The following is a 14,150-nucleotide window of genomic DNA, read 5'->3' on the forward strand; positions in this document are numbered from 1 at the left end:
GTCACCTTGTACTGGATTTCCTTTCTATATACATGCTACTATTCAAGTGATGCTGTTCCAGTGGGACCTTTATACTGAGCCATAGTTCGCAGTTTGGCCACGATAGCGCCACAGTAGGATGAGTAATGCAATTGTGAAGAGTTCCGTAACGAGATTTTAATACCATTCCGCCTCCTTCCATCATAAACTTTGGTGGGTAGGATACATTTTGTAAAAAAAAATAGCTTAATTTGGTGTAATGAAAGAATTGGTGCACATTTTGTATCGATTTGATGCGTCCTTCTCGGATCATTCTAAAGAAATCTTTACCCAATTTTAAGTTTTCTCGATTTCAACTCTATCTGTCAATGTTTTAAAACTGTTTCAGACAAAACTTTATACTTTTTAATGGAGAATCCGAATCTGCAATGAAATGGGTGTTTCCATTAAATATTTAAAAGTTGGCCCCCGCTCCACGGGGGCTGGGGGACACGTACAGTATCATTCAGCGAATGTGTAGTTTTTCGAGATAATGTCATTCGAAACTTCAAATGGACCACCCTGTATAATAAATTTTCAGCTGAAGCAATATTTCCTAGAGATTTTGAAGAACGAAGACTGTCACTTTAAAATTGTAGACTGATGACGTTGTTCACGACGGATTACAAATTTTAGCATGCCTAGTAAATAGCAGATTAAAAACTGCTATTGAAAGAGGGACAAGGCCCATACTAACGTAGTACAGTATAGTTACGAGTATGTAGGACTTATTTCTAGAACATAAAGATATATTTTCTATCTTAGATACAAATTACACATATCCAAACGTTCGCGGCCTTCGACCCCGTGTGTGATAAGCTAATCAACATGATATAAGGCCCCCAGAATCAACGTAAACAAACACAATTATAAGCAGAAATCCTGATCCGATGGGGATGGCGCTGTCTGCCAAGTTACACGCAACTGACGAGGAACCCGTATCGAAACATAAGTTAGCGACGTTTCCGTCATGAAGACAATATGTTAGGAATATCCAGATGAAATCAGTATGATTTTCAACAAGGAGTATATGATAGAAACTAAAGAAATTTTAACAACGTAAACCAAAGTAACAGGAGCGAAAATGAACTATTAAAACATCCCAGCTCATGGGTGTAAGAGCTCCTCTCTGTTTAATATAATCACGAAGCATGGTTTCTGTTGACGGGAGTATAAAATTAAGGTAACACTTCCAGTAATGAAGATTCTCAACACGAGGTGGTTTGGTCAGCTCAAAATGGTAATATTTTTATCAGCATTCCTTCCGCTAACAACCGCAGGCAGTATGGTACGATGGTTTGTCTGATGTGACAGCAATAAGACTGCCATTGCTACCACAACGCTACAGTGAACAGTAGTACGGCAGGAAGTGAGACATTAGAGTTCAAGCAATGTTGCTGAACGTGATGGAAGGCAAAGTGCTGCATAACAACCACAATTCTGTATACAAATGTGTCTCGTGGCACTGGAGTTCCCTAGCAAACACATCCCAAGCAGCGCAGGCTAGATAAATCACTAACTATATTTTATTTGACGGTATTACGTGGGCACCAGTTACTAACAAGGAGTAATATAAATAATTCCATGCTGACTACGTAGTGTTGACCACACAACTGAAAGCTGATTGGTAGGAGAAAATTACTATCAGACAAAAGTTATAGATTTCTATTACGCCCAAGTGTGCAACGCCTATAATTTAGTAGAGTGAATGTAAGGAACTAGATATTGGGGAAGCATATCTGCCCGCATCTCGTGGTCGTGTGGTAGCGTTCACGCTTCCCACGCCCGGGTTCCCGGGTTCGATTCCCGGCGGGGTCAGGGATTTTCTCTGCCTCGTGATAGCTGGGTGTTGTGTGATGTCCTTAGGTTAGTTAGGTTTAAGTAGTTCTAAGTTTTAGGGGACTGATGACCATAGATGTTAAGTCCCATAGTGCTCAGAGCCATTTGAAACATTTTTTGAAGCATATCTCTGGTTATCAGAGCAATTGCCACGCACATCGAACTGAAGGGCAGGTGGAAGGATGATTTGGGGTTGGGGTAGGGGACCAAACAGCAAGGCGATCGGTCCCATCGGATTATGGAAAGAAGTTAGCCGTGACCTATAAAAGGAAAAATCCCGGCATTTGCCTGAAGCGATTTCGAGAAATCAGGGAAAACCTCAATCAGGATGGCCGGACGTGGGTTTGAACCATCGTCCTTCCGAATGCGAGTCCAGTATGCTAACCACTGCGCCGTCTCGCTCAGTGAATTGAAGTACCTTCTTCAATCAAACTGGAGAGATCATCCTTATACTAAGCAAGAATTGACAGAAAAGGTTGGATTGACGGAAAAGGTTGGATTGACGGAAAAGGTTGGATTGACGGAAAAGGTTGGATTGACGGAAAAGGTTGGATTGACGGATAAGGTTGTATTGACGGATAAGGTTGTATTGACGGAAAAGGTTGGATTGACGGAAAAGGTTGGATTGACGGAAAAGGTTGGATTGACGGAAAAGGTTGGTTTGACGGAAAAGGTTGGATTGACGGAAAAGGTTGGATTGACGGGAAAGGTTGGATTGACGGGAAAGGTTGGATTGACGGGAAAGGTTGGATTGACGGAAAAGGTTGGATTGACGGAAAAGGTTGGATTGACGGAAAAGGTTGGATTGACGAAATAGTGTGGGAATAAGGAACTCCTTAATTACATCTCACAGTGAAAGATGTAAAAAAAAAAAGAATGGTTATGAGAATTGCAATGGGAAACAAGGAATTCTAATTTTAGTTCTGGTCTGGCATTTTCAATTGTCACCACAGGTTCATTACATTGCAGGTCCAATGTATCTGACTGGTCTGCACTGACATTTCGTGTCAGTGCATAGTCATTGATTTGAGATTCATTCATTCATTCATTCGTTTTCAATGTGTTTCGATCATATCGTTTACATTGTTGTTTATGTAATGTATATTTCCTGAAATCATAATCGTAGTTGACACAATCACTTTAGCTTCTTGTTTCTGTCGTTATCACCAACCTGATTTCTGTAATTTTTTTTCACCAGTGATTGAAGAAAGAATAGTAATATTTGTTTCCAGAATCATAAACTTAAAAAACCTGAAGTAAAACGATTTTGTTTAGATATCGTGTTCGGTACTACTGTGACTGATAAGTTTCATCCGTCCCTTCGTACTTTCTCAGAATTCGTAAATACAATAATTCATATACGGCAGAGCAACCCTGTAATACGTAGAAGCTGACTTTTGGTGGCACTGCAGCAATCTGTATTGAATTAGTGTCGTATGTGTGGTCGGCCGATGTGGCCGAGCGGTTCTAGGCGCTTCAGTCTGGAACCGCGTGACAGCTACGGTCGCAGGTTCGAATCCTCCCTCGAGCATGGATGTGTGTGAAGTCTTTAGGTTAGTTAGGTTTAAGTAGCTCTACGTTCTAGGGAACTGATGACCTCAGATGTTACGTCCCATAGTGCTCAGAGCCATTTGAACCTTTTTTTGTGTGTTTTTGACCAAAAATGCACATAAAATAAGGGAAACTAGATTTCAGACGGGTTGCAACACCACTTTGTAGGACAGACGTTCTTTAAATCCATACATGTGATTGTTCATCGCCCAGTACATAAGTGGTCCACCATACCCTCTGGCATCAATGGCAGGAATGCCATTCACCAAACTGCTTGGTACGCAGTGTCGTGACGCAGCTCCTCAGCGGAAGGAGAGAAGCTGACGTCAGTCTGCACCTCGGACACATTACCATGGGTTGGTGTCACCGTCAGTCTCAGTAATCAGACACGTGCAGAGTAGAGCCACCTCCCATTGTAAATGGCCTATGTGGCTGTTTCAAGAGCTGTTTTAATAGCCAAATACACAGAGACACAGAAGTACCTATATTAAAGTCTCCGCATACAGGACATGGACTTTGAGTAAATCGCTTCCAGTATTACCCTCTTCACCCCTTTTTAATGAAAGAACCCCTTGTTATCACATTACAGGCGATGACAAAACACTCGGCTGCTAATTAATGTGCTGCTCCAAGGAAATGCACATTAACAGTGAGTGCATGTCTGGCTAAACGTCTTACAGTGTCACTGATCCAAACGAGTTTGCGGTTGATTACAACAACATGTAACGCGTGGCGACCACGTGCTACTTAGTTCACCGTGTCCTACTGCTTAATTAATTAATTGCAGTAGATCGACAACGACATTCCCAGCTCTGATTCTGTACGTTGACCGATTTGGTCTTCGAATGCCCTTGGCAGCTAGTTAATCCTTAAACTTAACCATAAAATAAGTCTGCTGAGGCCGTAACTTCACGAAATCGTTGTAGACTATTACGCCAATAGTCAGTGGGTTTACCAAGAAATCGTTTATCACTGCAGGCTCCTGTTTAATTCGACTAGCGGCCACTAATTAGGTAATTGCCGCAAATATATATCATTTCAAGCATTAATACATTTTTCGTAAATGCAGATATTATCGTCCATGGCTAACAAGGGGAGGCCACGACGTTGGGACCACGGATTTACTTCAAACTTTGTACCCCTTTAATAGGTCATTAAAACACGATAATGTGCAAGTACTAAGGTGCCCTATTCCGGCAATTCCGAGAAAATCACAAGAGAAGTTTTGTGTGTATGTTATGTACCTGATGTATCTGTGCGTAGGTGCCGGAAGTTAGAGCTCACGGTGGCCAAGTGGTTGGCGTCCGAGCATTGTAAGATGAACGTGTCTGATGCAATGGTTCGACCCCCACTCAGACCTTCATTTTTGTACTTCTTGTTCCGTGATACTCAAACTTGCGCTTCCGCTGTTTGTTCTTGCTACGTTATCAACGTCTTGCCGCTACCCAGGTCACCTGCCAAGTGGGACTTCCTCTGTGATTGCACCTCGAAGCGTCGAGGTGCAAAATAGATTCGGTTACCTTACCAATTTATATGTAAAGGGATTTCGCAAATCATGACGGGCACACAGTTTCAGGAAAACTCTACGCGTTTCTTAATTTACTTGGTAGTTATAAATATGTTTGACCTAATAATTAAATTTACTTAAAATATCAACTACTCACATAAGACGAAATTCACTAAAACTTCATGCAAATACGTGTTTTTTGGTTATATTACATCTCAAATTTCACATAAATTAAATAATATGACCAGCGATGAAAAAATATAGATTAAAAATTAAGTTTGAGCGGGAGATTCTTTATTTGTAACGTATATGAACTTTTATCTACAGGCCGGCTGTTGTGGCCGTGCGGTTCTAGGCGCGTCAGCCTGGAGGCGCGTGACCGCTCCGGCCGCAGGTTCGAATCCTGCCTTGGGCATGGATGTGTGTGATGTCCTTAGGTTAGTTAGGTTTAAGTAGTTCTAAGTCCTAGGGGACTGATGACCTCAGATGTTAAGTCCCATAGTGCACAGAGCCATTTGAACCATTCTATTTACAGGATTTAACATAAACAGATATGTATAGGGTGACAGACATTATCTCCTTGTATTTTGTTTGTTTGTTGTACTGCCTTTTTTTTTAATTCGTAGGCTGATGTTCGGTGATTGTTCTGAAGGTGATTTTTACATAGTGTGTTTATGCATCCTGTCAGAATTTCATTGCTTTGATTTGTTGATTTGAATTGAGTGTTTCTAGGTTTCCACATCTATGTCGCAGGGTTACAGAGCCTCCACACATAGTCATGTTCGCAATATGTGGCAAGGGGAAAACATACATGGGAATAATAATGGGAAGTGTAGTAGTATCCTACATTTTGGTGGACAAATCAATTACACACAGATTGCTGAGAGCAAGGATATACGAGGTGAATTATACATATGACTGCTAAAGGGTCTACGACACATACATTTGGGCACACAAGAGCATAAAATTTTCGTATGTGTAACTATATGAAAAAACCGAACCGCCGCCTCATGGACGTTCGTCTTACGGAGCTCGAACACTAACCACTTTACCACGATGATCTGAACCATGGACACCTACGGGTAAACACGTCCATTACATAACAGACGCGTAAAAAGTCTCTTAACGATTTTCTCGGAATTTCCAGAGTAGTGTACCTTACTACTTCCACATTATATTGTTTTAATGGCCTGCTAAAGGTGTATAAAGTCTGAAGTAAATCTGCGATCCCAACGTCGTGGCCTCTCCTTGTAAGACAACCAGTGACTTCACTGCATACAACTAATCAGTCATGATCAGTCACTTACTTCATATCTCACAACTGGCGTCGTGTACATGTCAAAAATATGACATCTTTCCACGTCTGAAAACACGAGATCACTTGAGAGACTGTAACTGCCTTTTGAATCCGTATTGAATGCCCGTACTGGTTCCAGTATCACACACAAATTCAAGCCAGTTGATGAGTCACGTCTCTGAAGATTTTTAGTACATCCCATATTCACTCAAGTAACAATTATTCTTCTCAGTAAAATTATCTATATTGCATTTATCATGATAGGCATTAAGCACAAACACTCTTGAAACAAGTAATTTCCCGACACAGTTTTGAAATCTTCATAAATAACATCTTCTATTTAGTTTTTGTCTTCATAATGCATTTTCACACCATTATCGTAATAACACTCTGATACTTCAGAATATCAGTTTAAACTTAATGCAGTGAAGACAATCTGGCAACTAACTGATGAAGATTTGAAATCATATAAAACGTTTTCATTTTTTCTTTTACAATCTAAATCAGCATATTTTTAATAATGATTAAAGGCCGCTGTCCTTATGACGATATGTTCTAGCTTGGCGTGGTGTGCCGCATATGGTAATCAGCTTCCATTGACACTATGCCTTGCCATAGCAAATCCACCGCCATTGCTCCATCATCCTTGAACCCATGCAACAAAATAAACGACGATGCACTTTACACACAAATTTTAAAATAAATCACACACGTTACAAATATATGTATTTTTCATAACAAGACCAATACATATTAACTGTATTTTCTTTAATATATATATATATATATATATACCTAGTGTAATTATTATAAACCATACATCGAACCATGGCACTGAAGGAAGGCAGTGAAGCCAACCAAGATGTGTGATAATCTCTCATGAATACTATCACAAGCCCTGATGGTAGACATAGATATAGATGCCTGTATGTAAACCATCTTGTTCGCTCCAAATTAAAGTGGCATTTGATTCACATTTCCAGCATTGTGCAGATCACTTCGACCTATGTCAGTATTCCATGTTTTTAAAACGAAGTATTGTCATCTTTAGTATTCCATATCATAGTGTGGGTGTGTACATACTGGTGCACACTGCAGAACAACGCAAACGCATGACATCTACACCAGCGCCACACCTAGGAAAGTGAGAGGGGTGGTCAAAACCATTGCAGTGGTTGGCCACTGTAGAGTCGTTCAGAATTTATCTAGCTTGTCCTATGATAGGAAAGATCAAGAAGCATTTGACATAATTGTGAGAATAATAAGATTTATGATCAGTGTCTAATATTTGATTTGAACTGTATGAGCTAATGGTCATTTAATTTGTTTGTACAGACTCATTTTTAACTGAAACTATGACATAACCACCTACATGTGCATTCAATATTTATAGAAAAAACGTAACGTACCACCGCCCTTGGCAGTATAAGAAAACGACTACCTTCTCAAATGTCTTTGAGTTATAAAGAATTTATTGCATTTTACTCCTCACCACATCTTCACACAATTAGACATATCAGAGGGTAGGTGTTGTCCCTTTGGCTCACTGCAGTGATTCTCATGTATCAATGGCAAAGTTCTCTCCCTCGAAGTACTTACGCCTGTGGCGTGAGGCATACAGTGTGTCCAGGAAGCCAAGCTTGGCTTACAGGAATGTGTAAAGGTAAAGTCCACAAGTGCATGGAATATTGGTTTACACTCAGAGCCTACAGGCTTTTCTGCTGCATTCTCAAACATAGCAGCCTCAAGAATGTAGTCAAACAGTGCATGAGCATGTGTGATTGTCTGTGTCTACGCTAGGGAGCGTTTTGGTGTTTGAGAGTGAGACTGTGTGGAGGTGTGCATACATGTTACAGTGGATGTATCTGCTGATGGATGCACGTGTACTAATTTGCATGCACATACACATACATAGAAATAAACTTTGGTTAGTGAGTGAGTGACTGAGAGAGTCTGAGAGATTATAAAGGGTAAGAGCCTTGATGTTTTGTGCAGGAACTTGTCTGCAGAAGAGAAAGCCAAGAGGTTGATGCGAGCGGCTCAGGAGGGGACAGTGGAGGAGCTGCAGGAACTGCTGGCTGCGGGGGCAGATGTGGGATCCAGGGACAAGAATGTGCTGAGGCAGACCGCTCTGCATTATGCAGCTGCCAAAGGACACGTGGAGGTGGTGAAGTGCCTGTTGGAGGGTGGAGCAGAGGTGGATTCCAGAGACACATGGCAGGAGACACCTCTGCACAAGGCTGCATACAACGGCCATACAGCTATGGTGCAGTTTCTCGTGGCGTCTAGTGCTGACCCCAATGCCAGCAATTGTTGTGGGTGTATGCCACTCCACTTTGCAGCAGATCGTGGCCACACAGAGACCACAGCTGCACTGCTGGAAGCGGGAGCCGACAGGTTGGCAAGTGATAAGGATGGTAACACTCCCAAATACTTTGCTGAACGTAAAAACAACCAGCAACTTGTAGAGATGCTAACATAAAGCTGCTAGTCACATGAACTTACTTGGATAAAACGAACCTTTCTACATGACATTGTTTTTAAGTAAATACAACAAATTACTCCTATTATTATTCATTTGTACCCATCATTACACAGCGTATGTAACCGCTATAATGACACCTAAACTATTGTAACGATGGGGTATGCACATAATTTAATATAATTAACTTTTTTTGAGAAAACAGGCTGAAAAGCTCTTCAGAACACTATTAGGAAACTCAACAATAGAAAAATAATCTTTCAGTACTGATAAACACCAGCTCTCTGTTTCAAACGAGAGTTTCTACTGCATAAAAAGTGTTTAAACAATGTAGAGGAGTTCGGCCATGTGCTGTCTTCGACAACGACCAATAGTTCAACAGGTGATCACCCAATTATTTTCGACACACAAATGGCGAAATACCAATGGTTGTAAGATGTGACATCCAGCTGCATTCCTGTCAGTTGTTTAAATCAGTCGTCTACCTCATTTGATTTCTGAAAAGTATTTGGTTAGAGCCATGTATGTTAAACTATTGTAAACTACACCATAACCAGATAACTGCTATATATGCTGTATGATAAGAATGCATCTTCAGTTCTGAAATCAGGCGAAATTCACTTCTGTGTCTGCTATGCAGATATTGTAATAGTTCATGTATAATTGCAGTGTGATATTTACTTCACAATATGGGCCAATCATCCGCAGTAATATTGTTTGTTTACGTTTAATTAAAGGCAATGAAAGAATGATTCCTCATACACATACCTGTAATATTGCTATTATAAAACATACTAACTTCTATCAAGTGACATGGGACTTTTGATCTCACAGTACAAGGGACTACAGTAAATTTTCCCTCTTTCCAAATTTCCCACCATTTCCCCTCAGCCTGAAGTCAGGTCAGCACAGAGCCTGTGTGGGTCATTGTGCAAAAATCTGGCCAGTCAGGCACCACTACTGAAAGCACCCTCACTACCCTCAGCTGGAAGTCTGTCCAGCTACTTCTCAGACAACCAGTCCATGGGGTAAGGTTACAAATTTTGCATACAATCGGGTCACAGAACAAAATACATCACATGAGACATGACTGATACTCCACTCCTAAAGAATAAAAGCCAATGTTGGATGTAACAGTTTACAATATTACTGTGCAGATAGAAAGAACTTTGCAATTGGCTAACAGTAATGAGAAAACAATACAGTCAGCAGCCTCAATTATCAAAACAGGGATTGTTGCCGACTACTATGTAATAACTGTCGCATCTCTTACAACCTTGTAATGCTACAAGCTGTGGTTTTTATTTATGAAAAATCATGAAAAGTGAAGGTTCAGTGACACATAACTGGCGAGCTGCAGTGTGATTGTGTAAGAAAGCTGAGATGTATGCCATGAGGAGGATTGAGACAGCTGTGCCACAGCTGATTAAGTGACCCCTGCCAGGGAACAGCACATCGTCAAGTATGCCACACAGCCAAGCACTCGATGGCAGCACACTGACATGGTGAGGTTCTTAGTGCAAGTACATGTAAAACTAAATTATGTACTCACATAAAACGCAATGCAATGACGATCCCAGTGAAGCTATCAACACACCTGTAATACAAAAACTTAGTAATGTTATTGAATTAGTAAACATATTCACAGTTACAGACACCATTTATCAACACATGATATGCCAGATATGCCATCTGACACACAGTCACCTACATGTTTAGCTCAAGACATAATGTTAAATAAAGTAGAAATTTGTTATAAACAAAAACATTGTAGTTCAGTGGTGGTATGGCTAGAGAGCCCACCACAATTACTTAAAAAGATTAGTCTGTGCATAAGCAGTTTATAACATTATTTCATTGTTTGCATGTGGTGGTAAAAAAATTCTGTAATGCACATGCATAAAGAATGAAGTTGTGAACTTTACTAGCTTCCAGCATTTATGACATGTAACATAAAAATAATGTACAAAAGACAAGGTTCCACTACATATAAAATTAATCTGATGATAATGTGATGAAAATGCATCAGACAGACATATCCTATTTCTTTAATGTGAAAGATTTTAAAAATCTAAATTTATAATCATGGTTAGGGCTTAAAAATTTGCTTCACTAAAATAGCAGTCAGACGATGAAGTTGTGGAGGAAGAAAGCAGTAGACACTTACAGAAATTTTGTGTGTCCTCAGTCTGGGTGAAAGTTAAGCGACCAAATTCTGGAGATGAGTTTTATTCATTGTATGTTAGTATGAACAGTTCTGTAGGTCTTTATTTCATAATGTTACTAGTAGACTGCATGGCCTAGTTAAATGTATCCAACTAGTTAACATTAGTGAGTTAGTGTGGTGGACAGTGTCACTGCATAAGGCAGTTGTTTTCAGTGTAGGATGTAATTGTTTTCTAGCACTACTATACTACAACCATATATAATATAAACAGTAGCACATGTGATACTGCAAGCTGTGATATAATGGCAATATGACATAAACCTGCAGATTTTGAGGTAGTCAAGCCGTCTTCAGTGGAATTTGTTCCAGTGACCCATTTCTTTTGCCAAAAATAGTTGAAGTGACCAGAAGCAGTAATTGTCAGAAATGAAACGTATCTCAAGGAAAAAATAAAATTCCTATGCTCATAATATTCTCGTGTAAACTTGTTGTCACCATCTACAGCTTTCCAAAGAATATAAGTTGTACTTCGAGTAGGTCAGATATCGTTGACTGTGAATGCACCAAGAGAAAAACACACATTTCCCAACATTACACACGAAAGTGTTAGGTGGTGATTGAAACCGCGAGAGTGCAAGGAATAGAATCTCTCCTTTACCCCATATATCAACTAATTCTAGTTAACAAGTCTAATAATTGATTTATGTTAGATTAATATGCCGCGCGGTCTAAGGAGCGGGAGCGTTGTCACAGTCCGTGCGGCTTCCCCCGTCGGAGGTTCGAATCCTGCCTCGGGCATGGATGTGTGTGATGTCCTTAGGTTAGTTAGGTTTAAGTAGTTCTAAGTTCTAGGGGACTGACCACAGCAGTCAAGTCCCATAGTGCTCAGAGCCATTTGAACCATTTTTTGTGACAATGGCTTGAATCATTAATATGCTGCTGCCCATCACAGACGGCATCTCAACTAATCGTAAACAATTTGAAACCTCTTTAAATACGTAGCAACCTTGTGCGTTTTCAAGTGTCAGAACATCTACTTGCACAGCAACAATGCCCCTGACACGTTTTAGTAAAGTTTTCAAAACCGGAGTCAGGTGTTTCATTTCGCTACCAATAAACGAAACAATGGATTTTAATTCTTTGCAGACATTGCTTATAAGCAGTGGTACAAGCGTTGTAGATCCGCTAAGCCGTAATGTTGCCCGCCTTGGTTACAGAACAGAATAGTGCGATGATTGGTATAGATATAGTTTAACTTCTTTACCTCACTGGGTACAACATTTTATAGGCTAAATGAGGGTATACCACTGGACAATACATTCTTCATTGATGAGCTGCCGAAATTCTATAGTTGCAGTGCCCTCATTGGGTACAATTACTTATGAAAGCAAGTAAAATTCGGCTACATACCACATGCACTCTAGCTACGATGTAGAATACTATAGCACATTAAATTTCTATGAAAGCTGAAATTCATAATTAAGTTTGCATTCAAGTCGTACCAAACTGATGCTAAAATACGCTTTTTCTTTCCGATGGAAGGAGATTTAGTAAATTAGTATTTGAAGCACTACTCAGGTACAGAAGTTTCCTCTACTTCGAAGCTTTCCAATTGTTGTGCTGTGTTCAAAATGGTTCAAATGGCTCTGAGCACTACGGGACTCAACATCTGAGGTCATCAGTCCCCTAGAATTTAGAACTACTTAAACATAACTAACGTAAGGACATCACACACATCCGTGCCTGAGGCAGGATTCGAACCTGCGACCGTAGCAGTCACGCGGTTCCGGACTGAAGTGCCTAGAACCGCACGGCCACCGCGGCCGGCTGTTGTGCTGTGTCTCAGCGCCAAGAAACGAGGGAGAGTGTTTAGAAGGTGGTTGTTTTAGGAGTTGGAAACTGTCGTTTTACTCGTCTGAAACGAATTTCATGGCAAAATCTAGCTAAAAATAAAACGTATAATATTAAGTGCGCAAATTTGTGATCAGAGGGGAGATACCCTCTATATGGCAGCATCATGAGATGGGCTACCAGTTTCGGTTCAAGTGTGTGAGGGTTTTCCTTGTGTCATTGCGGACAAGGGTTTCCTATGTGGCAGAGTGATTGAAGCTGTCACTAATGACTGGATAACTTCAACACTAGAAAGCTATTATCTGCCCAGAGATTTATTTTAATGTGCCCATTTCTCTCATGACAGTGTCGACAATCGTTACGAAGCTACATTCAGTTGTATTACACAGACGCCAGAAGACTTCTACTACCTCACACTTTTATCAGTTAGTGTGTATTTTTCTCAGTATCCGTCAACACATTTATGCAGTTAACTTTTTTTTTATAACCTCAGCTTCAAACTATTTCGTTTTGCTATACCTGATGTTGTTAGTAATACCTGTTGGGGTGAATCTCAATCAAAAAGTTATGCAAAGGGTTTGTTATACGTCGAAATAAGGAGATAAGGATTTTCTATTACTTCACTCACCGAGGACTTTTAAGGAGGTATAAGAGGTTACCAGAATTTGTATCGAAAATTGACCAGTCTAGCCTTAAGATGCTCCTTGAAGATAAGGAGATTACTATAAATATGTTATCACACAAACCATTACTGCTATGTAACAGACACGTGCGAGTTCCTGAGATGTCGGTATACAAATCAAGGTGAAAGAATATATCCAGTGGTAGAATGGAGCAGCTCAGGTAATGGATATGGGCCATATTTCACGCCCAGGTTCTTCTGTGCCGACATCTTACCATCAGAAATTTGGCTAAATTAACAATAGCATCGATGTCAGAAAAGCAACTACTTCTGTTACATTTTGTTTACGTGCAATAATGCCAGAATATGTGGATCTGTTGTTCGGTTAGTGCAGACGGAAGAGGTAGAAATAATACGAAATGTAAGATGGCGCCTGGCAAAGTGCCACACTGTGAATACAAAGGCCTCGGGATAGATCCCTGGTCAGTGCTAGGATTTGTGCCTATCACTTCTGTCACCTCTGTGAATGTTTCTTGATCTGAAAAACAACCAACAGCACCTTATTAAACTCGAGGTCACGCTGCAGGTGGCAGTGCAAGTCAGTTCCAAGGTCGGAGGACGGTAACGTCATAGTACCTTGTTATGCTCTGATGTGCTCCAACATACCTTCGGGTCGATGCCAGGTACACCTCTGTTGATGTATACTGCTCAGCACTAACGTTTTGTCCTCCTTCCACCAGACGCACTCGGCTCCCTAGTACCAGTCCCAACGGGCTGCTTCAAGAGGATGAACGGGCTTCTATGGCAAACAGAAGC

The 14,150-nt window shown here is 40.5% G+C and overlaps 1 protein-coding gene across 1 annotated transcript in view; it reads left to right on the plus strand.

Annotated features, from left to right (window-relative positions):
- Nucleotides 1-8,773, plus strand: part of LOC126281663 (ankyrin repeat domain-containing protein 65-like) — a 73,648-nt gene extending 64,875 nt beyond the window's left edge. The window contains exon 4 of the mRNA XM_049980812.1: nt 8,208-8,773. Within this exon, the coding sequence (XP_049836769.1) occupies nt 8,208-8,694 (487 nt within the window). The 3' untranslated portion in view covers nt 8,695-8,773. The remainder of the gene's footprint in view (nt 1-8,207) is intronic.
- The last annotated feature ends 5,377 nt before the right edge of the window (nt 8,774-14,150 follow it).

Source organism: Schistocerca gregaria, chromosome 7 (assembly GCF_023897955.1).
Source record: "Schistocerca gregaria isolate iqSchGreg1 chromosome 7, iqSchGreg1.2, whole genome shotgun sequence".
Taxonomy (NCBI): Eukaryota; Metazoa; Arthropoda; class Insecta; order Orthoptera; family Acrididae; genus Schistocerca; species Schistocerca gregaria.